The sequence below is a fragment of the Cheilinus undulatus genome, linkage group 2 (genome assembly GCF_018320785.1).
Source record: "Cheilinus undulatus linkage group 2, ASM1832078v1, whole genome shotgun sequence".
Lineage (NCBI taxonomy): Eukaryota > Metazoa > Chordata > Actinopteri > Labriformes > Labridae > Cheilinus > Cheilinus undulatus.
This window is the reverse complement of record NC_054866.1, coordinates 29,456,875-29,474,125: the sequence shown is the minus strand read 5'-3', so window position 1 is coordinate 29,474,125 and position 17,251 is coordinate 29,456,875. Positions and strand designations below refer to the sequence as shown.

Sequence of the window (17,251 nt, the reverse complement as noted above, 5' to 3'; positions counted from 1 at the left end):
TAATTTCACCAGGAAAAAACAACAACAATCCTGACTCATGCACCAGCTGACAAGTAACTAAATGTATGCAAACACTGGGAGAGCTAAGAAGCCAGGTGGCAATGCTCAGTGAATTTCAAACTTCTCCACAATATCTTTGCTGTACTCATTCAAAATTATATACTGTATATACCGAGGAGTCAGTCACACATACATGCAGGTCCTAAAGAATTTTTTTTTTGGATAGATGTAGATTTGAAAGTCACATGAGAGGGGCCTGGCTGCAGAACATATATCTATGATAGCCTCTCTCACAGACCATTCATCGGAGACACGTGTAACTCAGAAAGGAAGTGCCATAATTTGCAGGTACAATATATATTTCCAGTTTTATTTTTTTTATTCAACTTTATTAATAAACAAAGTCTGCCAGTTACATTCATGAAATAACCACATTGCAAACATTACAGACTAAGCAACATTTCATAAATAAGAAAGAGAAAAGGTCAGAGGTCTAATCTTGGATTAAATTCTGTACAGATCCATTTAAGAAGCAGTAACATGAAGGTGGCTCACTATAGTTAACATAGTTGGCTACGTAATTGACATTGCAATATAAGCCGATGTAGCTAAATTAGCTTCAGTAGCTTACGTGGCTCTGTAGATGATCTACATCAGTTTACATAGCTGCTTTGTGAGTTTAGCTAGTTACATTAGCTGCATTAGCTATTTTAGCTACCTGAGTGCCATAGCTTATGTAGCTAGAGTAGCTACATGAGTAATGCTTGCTGCGTTAGAATGTGACATGGAGGACGAGCTTTCTTCATGTAAGCGGCCCATTTACTCAACTTTATTAAACGCTTTGCAATCAGGTTTTGCAGATCAGGTTTTCAACTTTTAACTTTTAGTTTCCTAATCGTTACCTTAACCCTTACCATTAACATAACCTTAAATGGAGGCTTAATCAAATTTTATTTTAAAAGTTTAAGCATGTATTTCTGTTCTGAGACCTACTGCGTCTCAGATGAATGATCTGTGAGAGTGGCTATCAGAGACGAACGGTCTACAGCAAGACTGTCTTGAGTCACACTGCTTTGGCCTGGATTAGACGGGGGCGGTGCAGGGCAACCCTCTCAGTGTCATAATGTTTGTAAAAGTTGAAAAATTGGGTGTCTACTGTAGATAAACATGATAAAGTACTCTGCAGGGAGCCCACTAAGAGATAAAAAGTGCCCCATGAGTGGTCAAAATTTGAAAAAGTGACCCATAGGTTTCAAGTAGACTAAAAGTAGACTCCTTCAAGCTCTCTGACTCCTCTGGACTTGATTTGTTCAGTGCCATAAGCTTTTTGGTGTAAGGTTCATTTTCACCGGCATTTTCCCTTGTGTATCTTTGTGAAATAAACTGCTAAATAGTTTATTACTCCTTGTCTTTTTATCATATAAGTGTAGTAGGTAAAATCATAATAATGTACATTTAATCTTAGGTAGGGTTATTAACTGTCTCACTAAAAATAGCACCATTTGTGTGCTGGGGTCCCACCCCATGCAGCAGGTGCCCTTTTCATCATTTTTGCCCCTGCCCCTCATAAATCCTGTGTCTGTGAGTGTTTTGAACTCTCTACTGGCTAATGATGCACCAAGTGTTTTTTGAATTGCATGACTTAAACTGAGGCAGTCTCTCTGGAAAGGTTGTGATGCTGCCATAATACCCGATGAAGGTCTGTTTAACTGAAACATTACGTGATTCAGTGAATATCAGCATAAAGTATGACAGTACATGGGAGTCTTTCTCATTTTCTAAGTCCCACATTAAGGTGTGTAGAGATTTTCTTCCTAATACTGGTATAACAAAAAATTATAAAAATGAAAAATTTTGTTATGATTAAAAACAGAAGGAAACAATGGAATATTAAAATTGTCATCCTGACCACATTAAGAAAACCTTATCTTTTATTTCAGCCATTTCCTAACTACATCCGCCCATTAGTGACAAACAGCAATTACATTTCCACTCAACCACATCAGGAAAATCATTTTAGTGCGATATGAAGTTGTTTTCAGGAGACAGGTTTGCTGTGTTCAGACCGAGAACTCAGCAGTAGAGGCTTTTAAAGATAGAGACCTGCTGGCAGAAACCTTGACAAGCTCAGGTTTCATACTGCTGATATGCAAAGTGGTCAGCTGGGAATGTATTAATGTATCCTTTGAAGGGCTGCTGTAGGAATTATAGAGGAAAATATGAAAGAAAGCACCAAGAACCTTAATGTTGCAGTTAACGTCTTCCATACTTTCTTTTTTCTTTCTTTCAATTTGACAGAGATTTACACCAAGTTTTTTTTTAGCGTTGCTCACTTCTTTTCTTACACTTTAGTGACTGGACAATATCATTTTTAAACATTGTCGCACCACCTTAAATCTTATGGAAAACAACTCATTCTGCTATACCTCACCCTCCTTCAGCCTTCCTTTGACTGCAGCCTTTGCCCCACTTGACAAACACGCAGCTTTGTAATCACTTTTTCATACAAACATAGAGGGAAACACTTAAAATATGGCCCTCGCTCTGCAAAATCACAGTGCAAAATAAAATTGAAAAAAAGATGACACATTTAATAATCTGATGACTTCTACCACAGCATCTTTTCAAACCACTGCTTTATTTGTTACACATGCAACATGTTTCACTGGAACCCTCAAGCTTGTAAATGCTTTTCAATGCATGCTTAAGAGTTAATTCACCTTTATATATACCAGCGTCAAGCAGTAACAATGACAATGTTCTTGTATAACTTAGAGAGAAAATACAAGGGCTCTTCAACCTCTGCAGTGTCCAACCACAGACCAGAAGTGGCTGCCACTGAAGCACCCTTGGGACAGCAAAACCTGGGAATACAATCCAATTAAAGAGCTCTGAGATGCATGTTGTTCCTCTCCTCCACTGAAGACGGAAATGAGAAACAGCAGCGCTGAAGTTATCCATATGATGCCTGCCTGCTTGGTCACAAAAGATTGATTACAGAGTACATATAATCTTGCTAATTCCTTGCTAACTGTGAAAATAAAGACACCAATTCAAACAGATGAAGTACCATGCATTGGGACCTGAACAATACAGGCACCTGTGAATGCATGCACACACACACAAAATATGCAGTTCTTGCTTACTTTTTATATTAAATTAGCATTAGCCTTTACTCTGATAGTTAAAACAGTATTGTCTGTTGTTAGTGTACTTTGTTGCCTCCTCCAGAACAGTTTCACCTCCTCTATTCCATTACTGACCAGCACGTAAAGCACAGGGTCCATCACACAGTTCAGACTGGACAGTGCCAGCATACACGAGAAGAGGAAGTGTGTATTTTGCTCAAACTCACAGTAACTTCCTCCAGGTCCTTTGATCTCACTGTTATAGAAGACTAGTGAGCGTACTAGCAGGAGGATGTGATACGGAGCGTAGCACACTGAGAAGATTCCAATCACACCAAATGAAAGCAGACGGACTTTTTTCTTAGCCTGGGTGGTCAGCCCAGGACTTTGCCCGACTGTGGCCAGCACCTTCCAATAGCTCACTGCCAATACCAGCAGGGGCAGAACGAAGCCGATGCCCACTCGGACCAGGTTAAACAAGGCTATAGGTGGCTTCATGGGGTAAGTCTCATAACAGCGATCGTTCTTGTCTAGGTCATCATGAGCATCCTTGAGGTCATCTTTGACTAACACCATGATATGAAGGACAGTCACAACAATATAAACACCAGCACACTGGGCCCAGGCATAGCGAGATGTACGGTGGGTTTTGGAGCGAAGAGGGAAGGTGACAACGAGGCAGCGGTCCACGGAAATGCAGCAGAGCAGGTAGATGCTAATGTACATGTTGGAATAGTAAAAGAAGCCAGCGACACTACAAACATTAACACCTAGCCCCCAGTTGTGATTATTCCGGTAGTAATTGATCCAAAGAGGCATGGTGAAAATAAAAAGCATGTCCGAGATAGATAGGCTGAGCAGAAATATTCCCAGGACGTTTTGACGGCGCACTTGCTGCCAGATGGGTCCCAGAGTCAGCACGTTGAAGATCAAACCAAAGACAAAAGCCAGGATGTAAACTGACATGAGAACGTCACTCACAGCACTGTCACCAATTTTAACACACTTTTCTGTAGAGTTTGTGGTTGTTGCTTGTGGTGTGACTGTTGGATACATCGTTCCGTTTCGTTTCTGTCAGTTCACAGTTATGGCAGGAAATTAACCTGTAAAAGAAAGGAAAGGCGGGGTGGTGTCAGTTTGAAGGTGTGGAAGTGACACAGGCAACACAATTTCACTCTGATACTTTCAAACTCAAAAAGACTTGGACATTTTGTATTTCCTCCAGTCAATTACTTGGTTCAGTGAGCTAAAGAGGGGCAGATGGCTAAAGAGCACATGGTGTTTGAGCAGAGAGTTTAAGTTCCCCCTGTAGAAGAGAGGCTTAGTCATGCTCCCTGATGGTAACAGGTGGCACCTGCACTACAAATACAAACATAATATTTCCTCTGTGTTACCACAACAGCGGTCTATAGAAAAAAACACTGCTGTATAAATTTCTGTTGCCATAAGCCACCTACTTGCACTATTTGATGCTAAAGCTTCCTTTTGTTAAACTACAGATTCTAAGTGACTGCTCTGCATGGTTTGATCATACATGTTACTTTACATGGTATTATTAGGAGCAATAACTGATTAAAGTTCTCCAATTCAGTCAGCACTAACTAATCCCCATCTTAGAACATACTAGTTATTACCAACTTCAATGTATTCTATTCAACTCTAAAAAAAAATATAGACCTGTTTCCACACCATGAAAACAAAAATATAAGACCTATAAACCCAAGACTGGGTGAGGTTTTGTAGTTTTTTAATTACAACCTCAATCCCAAGAAAAAAAGTGAGCTGGGTACAATGTAAATGAAAACAAAATGCAATGATTTGCAAATCTCATAAACCCATAATTTATCCACAACATAAAATATACAATATATCAGATGTCAAAACTAAGTCATTTGACCATTTCATGAAAAATATTAGCTCATTCTGAATTTGATGGTAGCAACAATCTCTAAAAAGTAGGGATGGGGCCACAGAAGGCTGGAAAAGCAAGTGATACTAATGAAAAATAGCTGGAGGAGCATTTTGCAACTAATTAGATTAACTGGCAACAGATCAGTAACATTGCAAGGTATAAAAGGAGCATTTATAGAGGCAGAATCTGAAGTAAATATGGGGAGAGGTTCACTAACCTGTGAAAAAATGCATCTAAAAGTTGTGGAACAATTTTTAGGTGGGCAGTAATACAGTAATACTGTATATATACTGGGTATTAAAAATAGCCATGGTATCTTACTACGATTGGAGAGCTGTCTGTCTGTATGTATCGCTTTGCTCACCTCCCTGTTGCTCCAACTGTCATTCATACCTCTCAAGGGACTTATTGGGTTTACTGGTTCGAAACTGGAACCATGATATAATCATTAATATGTATAGATTTTCTTTAAAATCGGAAATTGCTGTTTTCTGCTTCAGTTTGCTCCCCCTCACGTCCCCATCCACCAATACGGCTGACATACTGACATGTGGTAAGCGTATTGCGTCATTTCCTGTTAGTGCGGTTGCTCTGTTGTTGTGTTTCGCTAAGCGTAGATCAAGCTAAAGTTAAATTTTTCACTCTTTCTACTACTAATCACTACTGTTTCATAACTGTTGTGCTTTTAAAAGTATATACGGTTAACTACAAGCACCCTCGCGGTGTAGGTGCTTTTCACTTAGCCTCCCTTTCCTCCTTTACCACAATTTAGCCTAGCTTGGCCCAAACTTCTCTGTCTGCTTCTCCCTCTCCTGCTCAGTGTGCCAGATACTCACCTTTTCCCTGTCCTCCTTTGCCACTAATAATAAGTGTATTAAATGTAGTTTATTTGTTGCTCTGGAGGACAGGGTAACTCTTTAGGAAATGTGGCTCCACACCACTGAATCCAGACCTTTGTTCTCAGTTCAAGCTAGCCAACCCCCTGTAGCCACTGACAGCCAACCTTGCAAAGTCCCCCCCCCCCCCCCCAAGGCCCCGAGCTGCCAGTAGAGTGAATGGGTACATGTACAGGGAAAGCAAAGCCGTATTTTGCTAAAATGGTAATCACTTAAATCCGTTCCAACATCTGATATGTTGTTCATGTTCTATTGGGAATAAAATATGGGTTTGAGATTTTCACATCAATGCAACAGAACACCACTGTCTAAATGACAGAAAAAAGCAAAAACAAGAACATTTCTATTGTTGATAGAGTTTTCAATTTTGCTAGTTGTGATGTGTTCTCGTCTGATAAAATAGATGTACCACTGTCTTCCAATCTTAGATTATACCTGGGCAGGCGACCCAAGTGTATTTGTTGACCTTTTTTTTTTTTAAATATTATTCTTGCTTTTGAATCCATATTAAAACTAATGCATTAGTATGTCCCTCCAGTAAATGCACCAAGGAGCAATGTCTTATATCAAATTTGAAGTTTCAAACATTTAAACAAACTTCTTGCTGCCATTATTGTCCTGTACTGCTGCACTCTAAGGTGACAGTTGTGACACCCTACCTCAGTGACATTAAGACGTCCCACACAAAGCTCACCAGCTATGATTATGACATATTAAGTGAAACATTCACAAGGTGAGTGATGTTATTTGAGCATCTTTACACAGTGCACCATTTATTAATACTGTCAAAAGAACTAATGCACACAAAAACACATTAACTAAATGAGGTCGGATTGGATGACTCCCTCTGCCACCACTACCACCCAAGTACAGTGTTACTCTGTGGGAAACACTGTAGGTTGTGTTTATAGCTTGGGTACTTTTTAAAAACTAAAGATTGTTTTAAAAAATTGAATTGTATTTTTTCAAAACATGACAGCCTTGACAGAGACATGCACATGGAGAAGTCTGATGTCTGGTGCAACAGACTTGAGTAGAGCTGGATGGTAAAATTTCTTTCCCAGGCAAGGGATATTACGATATTTATCAGCAATGAAATAATGCTCCATATCCGTAAATCAGTTAATTTCTTCCCTGATTTTTATTGAGGATGCATAATTTGTCCCAGATCATCACACAGCTGTGACTCAGATTCAAGCCAGTTAGTTAATATTCTGTCTCGATTCTTGTGTAAATGGACATTTAAGCTATCAATGGTTACATTTTATTTGATAAAGAGGGAATAATAATTTTATAAACTCAGCAGTTTTATTAACATAGCGCTCTTCAATCGTCACCCTAAAGGAGCATATATTTGCTATGTTTTAGTCAAAGGGGACAAGAGGTTTCAGGAGTGTTTTTTTTTTTTTTTTTTTTTTTTTTTTTAGTTTTTGTAGGCTATGTATATTTCATCCTGTCCATATCCTGCCTCTCTGAGATTTTAGCACTAGGAAATTAAAGGTGCTCTGTTTCCTAATGCCTATTTCTGTGTACCTCACTGGTCCTCTCTCTACATGTTGTTCTCCTGCTAAGGCCTGGCCCTGCTGTGTTTATAGCTCAGGAAGAATCTAATGCCATTAACTGCTGGACAGAGATAGGCTGTCCCATCCAAATTCAATAATGGAGAAGCCATTTAGAGGCAGAGCGTCTTTAGTGAACAATAATGTGTGCCCAGGCTTTTGTGTGCATCTCCGATTGTGTATAACAGTGCATGAACATGCATGCAGAGCTGGGTTTGAGTTAATGGGTTATTATCTAAATTTTAAATGACGGTTGTTGAAAACCACACTGGCTGATTTTCGGAAAGCTTCTAAAATTATTCATAGGCTTTGTTTAGTCACCAGTCTGGCTGATATGACTAACCACAAATAGGCTGCCTCACCGTGCTGACAATGGGCCCATAAGTAAGAAAAGTTTGTTCTATTCACTTGATTTATCCCCACTTTTTTAAAAATCAATACATTTTCTGTTCTCTCTTTTTTTTGTATTCTTCAAGTTTTTCATCTGTTTCTGATCAGTGTTTCTCTTTTAGTCTATTGCATAATCCTGCTACATACCTACTTTACGACTGGTCCAAATTTTAATCCATCCACATCTATCTGAGCCGACTATGTGTTTGGTAGTATTATAAACTGTGCTTAGTCTGGTTGTTACAATAGTCACGTCACCATCATTGTTTTTGATAGAGCAAAACTTCACCCTCCCCTTAGGAGCAGAGTTTGTGTATTATAAACCTAATTTTCCAAGTGAAATGGAAAAATATGTCTCAGTTTGCTTCCCTAATACCAAAGCAATGTTTCATGTAGCTTGGTCCACTCAAACAGAAAAGTTCAGGGAATTTTCAACATTTCTTAATCAACCTGTTGTATTGACCTACACTGGTAGAACTAGTGAAAGCCTGTGGAAAATCAGCATTATAGCCTAATCATTTTCTGCCACTTTGGCTTACACTAACTGAAGCATGCAGACTTTCCCCTGTCAAGAGTCCTCTGGAGACTGAACAAAAATCATTAAAGAAAGTGAGTTTAAAGGTAATCTAAAAGCTTTAACAACCTACTTGCAAACCATTCAAACAGAAAAAAGGGCCACTTTTCTCAGTGTGTGTAATTTCACAGATACTTGATGTCTAGAAATGTCCTGAAAATGATCTTACCTGTTGTTTTTGGTTAAAGTGTGTCCCGATTGTAAGAGAAAGTTGTCCAGTGCTGGAGACACATTCCAGAGCTGTTACACTTTTTCCAGAGTTAAGTCCAGGATGGTTTGAGGATGAGTCTCAGAGGAGAATCTTCAGAGCTGCTGACAAGCAGCCAAGCCAAAACAGTCTTACATGGCCCTCTGAAATAACACCTAGAAGATCGTGATCTCCTAATACAATAAGTGCAGGCGGCAATGTTTCCCTCTGTCTAATATATCTGCTCTCTTGCCACTGAGAGGCACAGTTAAAATGTCAGCAAGGGATGAGACGAAGTACAAAAAGGGGAAGACGCATGGAGGAGGAGAGAGGTTTGGTTTTGCACACGTGCATGGAGGAAGTTGACTGCAGGGGTGGGGAAAAGCACAAGACAGTAGGTGACTACATATGATGCAGATGTTAATGCTACTGAGAGGCAGGAAATACTCTAACCTTTATTATGCCAGCACTGTTTCAGGGAACTTCTGTGGGCAGGTTAACAGATAAGTCTCATGCACTTTCATGTTATTCCCCCCCCCCCATTTCACATTCATCAAAGTCTTTCCATAGTGTAACAAGTTTCACTGTGAATCACCAAAGAGTAGTTTTCACTTATGTGAAATACCTTTCACTTCATTACTTTTCCATGTGAACTCCTTTGACGCAGATCTGGGCCAAGCACCTTCATAATGACTCACTGTAACAAAACTGAGTACTGCATTTGTTTCACTGCTAAACACAGAAAAACCAACACATTTGAGAAGTTATAGACTTGTTTACATGCTGTGAGTCTGCACCAAGCAGTGGTATGACCTGTAGGTTATCAGAGACAGTAATTTACCCTGAACAGCAGCGTTAGTGCAACAACCAAGCAACTTTTAATGTTTATAAGAAGAATTCGAGATGGAAGCCTGCAGTCCATCTGTTAATGTGTTGAGTAAATATTTAGGCCAGTTGTGAATGTTGTGGATTTTCCGACAAGCAAGAAAGCATATCCTACCTAAAGTCAGCAGCAGGAACAGCATAGAAAGAGAGAGGGAAAGAGAAAGATAAGAAACAGGAAACTATATATGTTTTTTCCATCAATATTTCTAAATATTCTAAATACTGAACATTCCATGATCATCTGTCAATCATAACGTGTGCCAACATGCCCACATAACCCTGAGAACAATCTAAACCAGAGGTTCTCAACTGGGCTAGCACCAGTGACCACCGTCAACCCCTTGACAACAACCCAAATCTCTAAAATTGTTTAATCGTATCCAATTATTTTCAATGAAAAATGTGACAGTTTGTACTTGAGAAGGCACAAACAATGTGATAAAAAGAGATGGGGATGTGTCTTTCACAATAAATGAATATCATCATCATCAGGTAACTGAAAACACATTGTATATATATACAAGAGTGCAGTCACTTGGGAGTCCAAATGCAGGTTATATGCCCTGTTAACGCTACATGTAAACTGGCACATAGCTGTACAACACAGAATTCTCTTCTGAACAAACAGCACTGCAAGCAAACCCCAGGAAGCAGGAGCTCTTTAGAGTGATGGATGGGTGTATTGTGGAGTGTGGAGGTCTGGACTGACTGTTATTCTAAAGTGCTCCTGCTTCCTACAGCATACTACATACAATGCATGTCATGATGTACCCATTAATTAACAAAAGTTACAACCCTTTGTGTGACCATTTCAAGCAACATAAACAGTACATTTGCATTAAACATAACCTTGCAGGTAATTTATTTCCCATGCCATGCCCTACTTGCTGGTTATATGCTACACATGCCTAAATGTTACTAATTTTACTTTTTATGGTAACACAGGAAACATGATTGAATTTCGTTGCATTTATAGCTAGACTTATTTTATCAGTGCCCTGTAGTGTTACACTATGAGGAGAGACAGCCACCTATTGTGCCAGTTTTATTTAATAAAGAGAAGTCGTCACATTTCAAACCCAGCAATTGAAAATCACAACTCACAGTTAGAACATCTCGTGAATGCTTGAAGTTCATGAAAGGTGGAGTGTGCTGACATTTTAATGACAGTCTTTGATATTTACCATTCATGTCTTCTCTTCTCTTTCCTGTAGGAATAAAACCCACCCTTCAACCATTTACAGCCGAGCAGATGGTGTCCTTGACTGCCCTGTTAAGACACAATGTCACAACTGTTATACCTGCCAAGCATGCCCTCCACAACTATGAAGATTATCAAACCATAAAAGAATCCTGCCCTGGTTGTTTCATTGTACAAAATTTGCTGAAATATTTCTAACATGTGACCTCTTATAGTTAAGTCACTTTAATAGATGCAGAGCATGATGGAGAGACCACAGGAGGAGAAAGGGATGAGGAGGCAGTTGTAAAAATTCATATTAACTCACATACAATCAACCAACAAGCTACAGAAATAGAGAGAAAAAACAGACAAGCACCAGCAGCAAAGAAAACATTATGGTCAGGATGTTTGAGAACTAACAACTTCTGAACAGGCCACCTGCAAGAAGACAACAGTATCTGTACACAGGGTGTGCAAAATGCATTTTTTCTTGCTTATCTAAATGCAAAAACGGTGCTATTCTCAAAACACTTGGAGTCTGTTCTTAAAGCTTCTCTAAAAAACACATAAAAGAAACAAAACTCTAAAATTTTCATGACACAGATGAACCTTCCTCCACACACTGCAACCCTTCTGTCTAACTTGACAGCTCTGGGGACCTGTCTCTAAACTTTACAACATTTCTCACAGAGGTTTTCAGCTGTGGTCAAACCACTGTTTTTATTATCACAATGAGCTCTTTCTCCAATGGTGAAGCACTGCAACTTTTTAGAAACATTATAAAAATCAGAATTTTCTTCAAAAGTTTGACTTAAACTTTTTTATGCGCACAACAAAACATTTCATCAGCTCTTAACATATCTTTTACTTAACACTTATGTGATGCTGATTAATTCTTCATTTGGGCTTTTTATGGGACATGATGTACGTTTCTACTATTTAGTTTCTATGAAAAGCAAATTATTGTAATATTTTAGACATGATTTCATCCACAGTCATGAATAAGGGAAGTAGCAGTTCTCGTGAATCTGGGTTGTTTGCTGGGGATTTTTGATGACTCAAACCACTATAAATGATACTACTACAGAAAATTCTGACATAAAACCAGCACAAAGATTTCCATCACTTAAACTGTACAGGAATAGTCTGTACAAATATAGAACAACTCTAAACTATTGGTCCACTGAAATAGTCCCCTTTGCTCAGGAAGGTTCCTCATTGAGTGAAACAACCAGGAAATATTTTACTGTCGTCATAATAAAGGCTGTTCAAATTCTTTAAATGTTAAGGAGAGGCGCTTCAGTGCTTCCTTTATTATCTCCTTTTGCATAGGAAACACCAAACCATCCTTTATCAAAGGAGAGAAGAAAAGATTACCCACAATTCTTTGCATCAGCTTCATATAAAACAAGCAATCAATATAACTGTAACGTTACTTGCAGTTAATTAAACAATAAATGTCAAACTGATGATTCATGTGAAAGAAGGATGAGCAGAGGAACAGACATGACAATTACAGGCTACTATTCTTTTCATTTTTTATCCAAACATTTAATCAATCGATTAGTTAATCATTGAAACTGCATTGGTTTTTCTATTTTGAAGTTTGCACATTCCCATATAGTGATCATTCTGTTACTCATTACCATTACAAAAGACAAAGAAGATATTAATGAAAGGTTTTATTTGGGTTCACAGTGCTTACATAACCAGCTGAAAGACAGAACCAGACTAGACTTAAATATTTAACAAGAAAAAACATAGAATTGATAGAGAATGAGGCAAAACAATTTAATTTATACCGTTGCAAATTAGAACCTAAATATCATTCATCTACTGGTCTTGACTCAGAAGGAAGTTCATATTAAGAGATATTCACGTTTTCACATTTCATTTGCTGCATGAAATAGCAAGGAAAATGCGCCGAGTCATGATTAGATGTGCATTTTATTATCAGTCAACATCAAATTGCAGTTTTTAAACAGTATATCTACGTCACTTCCATAAGATCCACTGAGGAAAAGTGCACTCGGATTCCTTGGCTGAATCTCAAAACCCCCCCTAAACCCTGAGCCCTCACTGACTTAACTGACTGCACCTGAAAAATGAGTGCATGAGGCTGCAAGGGCTTGAAGTGGTAGAAACAGGAATGGGACAGCCCTTTGTTTTTTTGTTGACAGTCAGCATCTTGCAGAGCTTAAAACAAAGATAAAAACAAGCGGGCCTCACCTATAGACCTATTTTCTCAGTGGATGAAGGCTGTTTTATAAAATGTACTTACAGGAAAATACTTACTTTTTGCAACGTCCATCCCTTTTTGCAAGGATGGGTTAACCAGTAAATTCTACAAAGAGTTTAAAGATGATATTTCAGACTTTCTTTTATGTGTAATTGAAGAAGCCCTTGAGGCTGATAAACTACCGCCTATGTCTCAAGGACTAATAACTTTAATACCCAAACTGGATAAAGACTTGTTACTTGTTGAAAATTGGAGGCCTATCACTTTAATCAATAATGATGCTAAATTGCTTTCGCTTATCTTTGCTCAGAGACTTAAACCATGCCTCAATACAATTATTGATGATTGCCAATCTAGTTTTATGAAAGGATGGCACATAAGTATTAATGTTCATTTAATTCTAGATCTGATTGATTATAATGAGCTGCTTAAAGACAACAGTTACATCCTCTTTGTAGATTATTATAAGGCTTTCGACACTGTGGCCCACAGCTTTCTCTTTAAAACCTTAGATTTGTTTGGGTTTAGTGATTACTTCAAATGTGCGATCCAATTGTTGTATAAAGATTGTAGAAGTTCAGTTAGACTGTCCACAGGCACAACTCAGAATTTCAATGTATGTAGAGGAATTAAACAAGGAGATCCTGCTGCACCCTTCTTATTTCTGTTATGCCAACTATGTTACATAAGGGTTAATGCCCGGCAAGGTGTTCAGTTATCAGGGATTAATGGACTTCGCGATGGCAACCATCCTCCGCTGCACGTCGGATGGTTGCCATCGCGAAGTCCATTAATCCCTGATAATTGGACACCTCAAAGGGCATTTACCCGCTTATACCATGGTCACTTGCCAACGAAAATAGTTCATAAAACTACTAATTTATAATTTCATACGTTTTGTGATCAACATAGAAAGTTTAACTAAAACAACAATTTCTTTCCCCAGCAACGCCTGAGGGCTTGACTAATAACTGGAATAGCCGTTCCAGTCCCATAACGTTCTCAGGGAATGTAAACATTAATCAGTACTGCAGTAAATAGGGCGGGCCATAGATACGAAGTCACAATGGAACAAAAAAACTAGTCCACTCAGCGCACTTTCTGAACAGATTTATCAATGAAAAGACATGAAGACAAGTGAGACTGAGAGTCATCTGTGATCAGACTATCAACCTTTACATTACCATGAACAGTCATCTGATAGAAAGCTTAGTTTTAGCAGACCAGCTGTTTGAATAAACAGAATAATTCCCCCTTCTGCACTACGAGGTCACAGGTGTGAAACGGAGCTGTCCACGCCCTCCAGGTGCTGACTGTCCATCAGACACGTCAATATTTATCAGATATTATCAGAGATTTATCAGAAGCGTTTCCTTTGGCTCTACAAATAAATAATGGCTTCTTTTCTTTTGTTTATGTTATTTGAATCTTCTGACAATAGTTTATAGCAGTTAGAACAGGAGGGAAGTGAGTTTTTTTGCGACACTCACCTCTCAGTGTTAAGGTGAGCCTGGAAACAAGACGAACATCAGATATAGAAGATAAGACCATCTTACATTACTGGTCTTAAACCTGGAGTCTGTCATTTTATGCATGTCAGTTAAGTGACGGTTGATGCCGGTCCACAGGCTCCTTAGGCTGGCAGCGCTGTACTCCCCGCTCAGAAAACATGACTGTCTCGAGTTGCTATGGTTACTCCTCACGGAGCAACAGCTAATGGCTGCTGCGCAGTCCGGACGGTGTCCATATATCAGAATTTAATGGACACCAATGGAATTTCCAGAGCCAATCAGAATTGAGTATTCATCAAAACCATGATATAATTCACATTAATCAGAACAACTTTAGCAGTATTAAACTAGCTGGGAAAGAATTCAAGTGCTGCCAACTAGCAGATGACACAACTAAAAAAAAAAAAAAAAACAACAAAAAAAAAAAAACAAGGAAACAAAGTAAAAAAAACAAACAAACAAACAAACAAACATCAAATGCCTGAACACATTTTCAGGGGTATCAGGATTAACTGTTATTATTGGAAAATGTGATTTGTTTGCTTTAAAAGATAAACCAAATGACCCACTTGAAATCTGTGGGGTTCCTACAAAAGATGTGGTCATATATCTGGGCGTCAAAGTATGTAAAAATCAAAAGGAACGGGCTAATATGAATCTTGTTCCTTTGATAAAAAAAAAAAAAAGTGGAAAAGATATTTAATCTTGGTTGTTAAGAGATTTATCTTTAAATGGATGTGTTTCACTTTCTAAAAGCGGTTCTCCTTTTCCCTTCCTCTACTCATTGACCCTGTGATGTTTTTCACCGGGGTTAAGGAAAAGTGGAAAGAACTTAGGAAGTAAATTTTTGACTTTTTGAATGGACCCAATTACTATCCAAACATAGTTGACAAAGAAGTTTGCAAAAAAGTGGAGAATAAAGTTGAAATTCAGTTTTAGAGTTAGAGCATTTTAAAATTTTTCTTGAATTACATGATTTCGTCCTTCTCTCATTTTCCCTTTTTATGCCTGAACCAATACTCTTTCTTAGGATTGACAAAATTCTTCAGCATGAGCAAAAACACCTGTCAGACTGGTGAGAGTTAAGTACTTTCAGGTAAAGCATATTTGTCTTACTGCTTACGGCATAAATGATATCACAACAGTCTTGCTAGCTTCTACTGGCCCCACCTGAAGCTAACGTTAGCATGCAGCTGCACAAACATTACACACATAACAGCAGGCACCTCATTTGCGTTCACAAGATTAACTCACATCATTTATGCAGCTCGAACTGATGGTCATCTTCGTCATCATTCTATTAATCATCCAAATTATCCTCCATTTTTGGCAACAGGATGTCTCCACCACACCAGCAGTTAGCTAGCACATTAAGCTAAGCGAGCGTTCAACGACCATGGCGCTACAGACAACACTTCGTTTCTTGACAAAAACAACTTCATAATCTAAGGAAACAAATCTCTGCCACTTAAAAAAAACCAAAGTTTGACAATTTTTTAAAAATCGTAACTTTGAAGAGAAGGAACTCTGAGATACAGTAGGTCATAAATATGAGATAAAAGGCAAAAATATCACAAAGTGACAAAATTAGAAGAGGCCTAAAATAATAAGAAGAAGAAAATAAAAAAAAGGCCTAAATTATAAGGTAAAAAGTCAGGAGATTAAAAGGTGAAATTAAGTCAGTTGTGAATTTAACACTTATAAATCTAAGGAAAAAATAAATGATGAAAAAGTAAGTCATAATTATGAAATAATAAGTCGAAATTATTAGATCAAAAGTTCTAATTATTTTTAAATAAAATAATTATTATTATTGTTTTTGATTCAATCTGAATACCTTTCTTTATTATTGTACTGCATTTTCAAAAATTGTTAATTGACACACTCAATTTGTATTTCTTATTTGGGTTTTTTTCCCCATTATAAAAATGCATAGCATATGGCCCTCTATCTCTACTGCTTCTCTTTTATATTTTTTTTAAACACAACTTTTGCTATTTACATGTTAAAATTTTGCATGATAATGTGTTTCCCACTCAAGAGTCATTGTACTTGCTAAAACAACAAAAGAAATAATTGTTTTTATGTTGATTTTTTTTTTTTTTTAGAAGGCAACAGCTATCATAGATTAGGCATAGATATATCTACACGTTGATACATTATGTTTTACTTCAAGCCCCTCTGTAAGTATGATACAGTGCAATAAATACTAATTCATTGTGTGACAAATAAGTGATAAATGTGTCCTATAATCCTCACTGATTTTTCACTAAGTTACAGTTTAGTTTTTCTCATACACAGATGAGTGTGATGTTAAATGAGCTCCAGTGTACCCTTTAGCATTGAACATGCCTGACAACCTGAATGTCTCTGCAATTTTCTATAATTTTGCAAATCACTGTGCACTGCCGAGTTCCCCCCTTTAAAGTGCATTACTCCTAAGTGCAAGGGCAAACTCAGCATCTCTCAAAGCATTTTAATGTACTTACCGGCCAAACAGCAGGTCATTGTTTCTGCAAGCATGACAGCTGAGGAGAGTGCAATCAAATTTGGTGATCATGTTACACTATGACAGAAAAAACATTTTCAGAGCAAGCAAGGATTTTATGCCGTGTTTTCACTGGCAGTGTTTCAGTTAATGGTTATCTCAGAGGGAGCATTACTGAAAGGACTGAACAAACATCTTTTACTTTGGTCTACATTCAAAATATTTGGAAAAATGTGAACAATTTATAGGAAGAAATTATGTTCTCCTTCTCAACAAATATAGGGCTATGACTGTACAGC

At 37.9% G+C, this 17,251-nt stretch overlaps 1 protein-coding gene across 1 annotated transcript; it reads right to left on the bottom strand.

Moving 5' to 3' along the window:
* Nucleotides 1-469: 469 nt before the first annotated feature.
* Nucleotides 470-15,850, bottom strand: gpr184 (G protein-coupled receptor 184). The gene is made up of 4 exons (XM_041796529.1): nt 15,719-15,850; nt 10,716-10,801; nt 8,629-9,012; nt 470-4,231 (listed from the first exon to the last, which is right to left on the bottom strand). The coding sequence occupies exon 4, from the start codon at nt 4,182-4,184 to the stop codon at nt 3,150-3,152; it is 1,035 nt and encodes a 344-aa protein (XP_041652463.1). The 5' UTR covers nt 4,185-4,231; nt 8,629-9,012; nt 10,716-10,801; nt 15,719-15,850; the 3' UTR covers nt 470-3,149.
* Between the last annotated feature and the right edge of the window lie 1,401 nt (nt 15,851-17,251).

Coding starts and splice junctions, on each gene's coding strand:
- gpr184 (XM_041796529.1), bottom strand. CDS start 4,184: ATGTATCCAACAGTCACACCACAAGCAACAACCACAAACTCTACAGAA.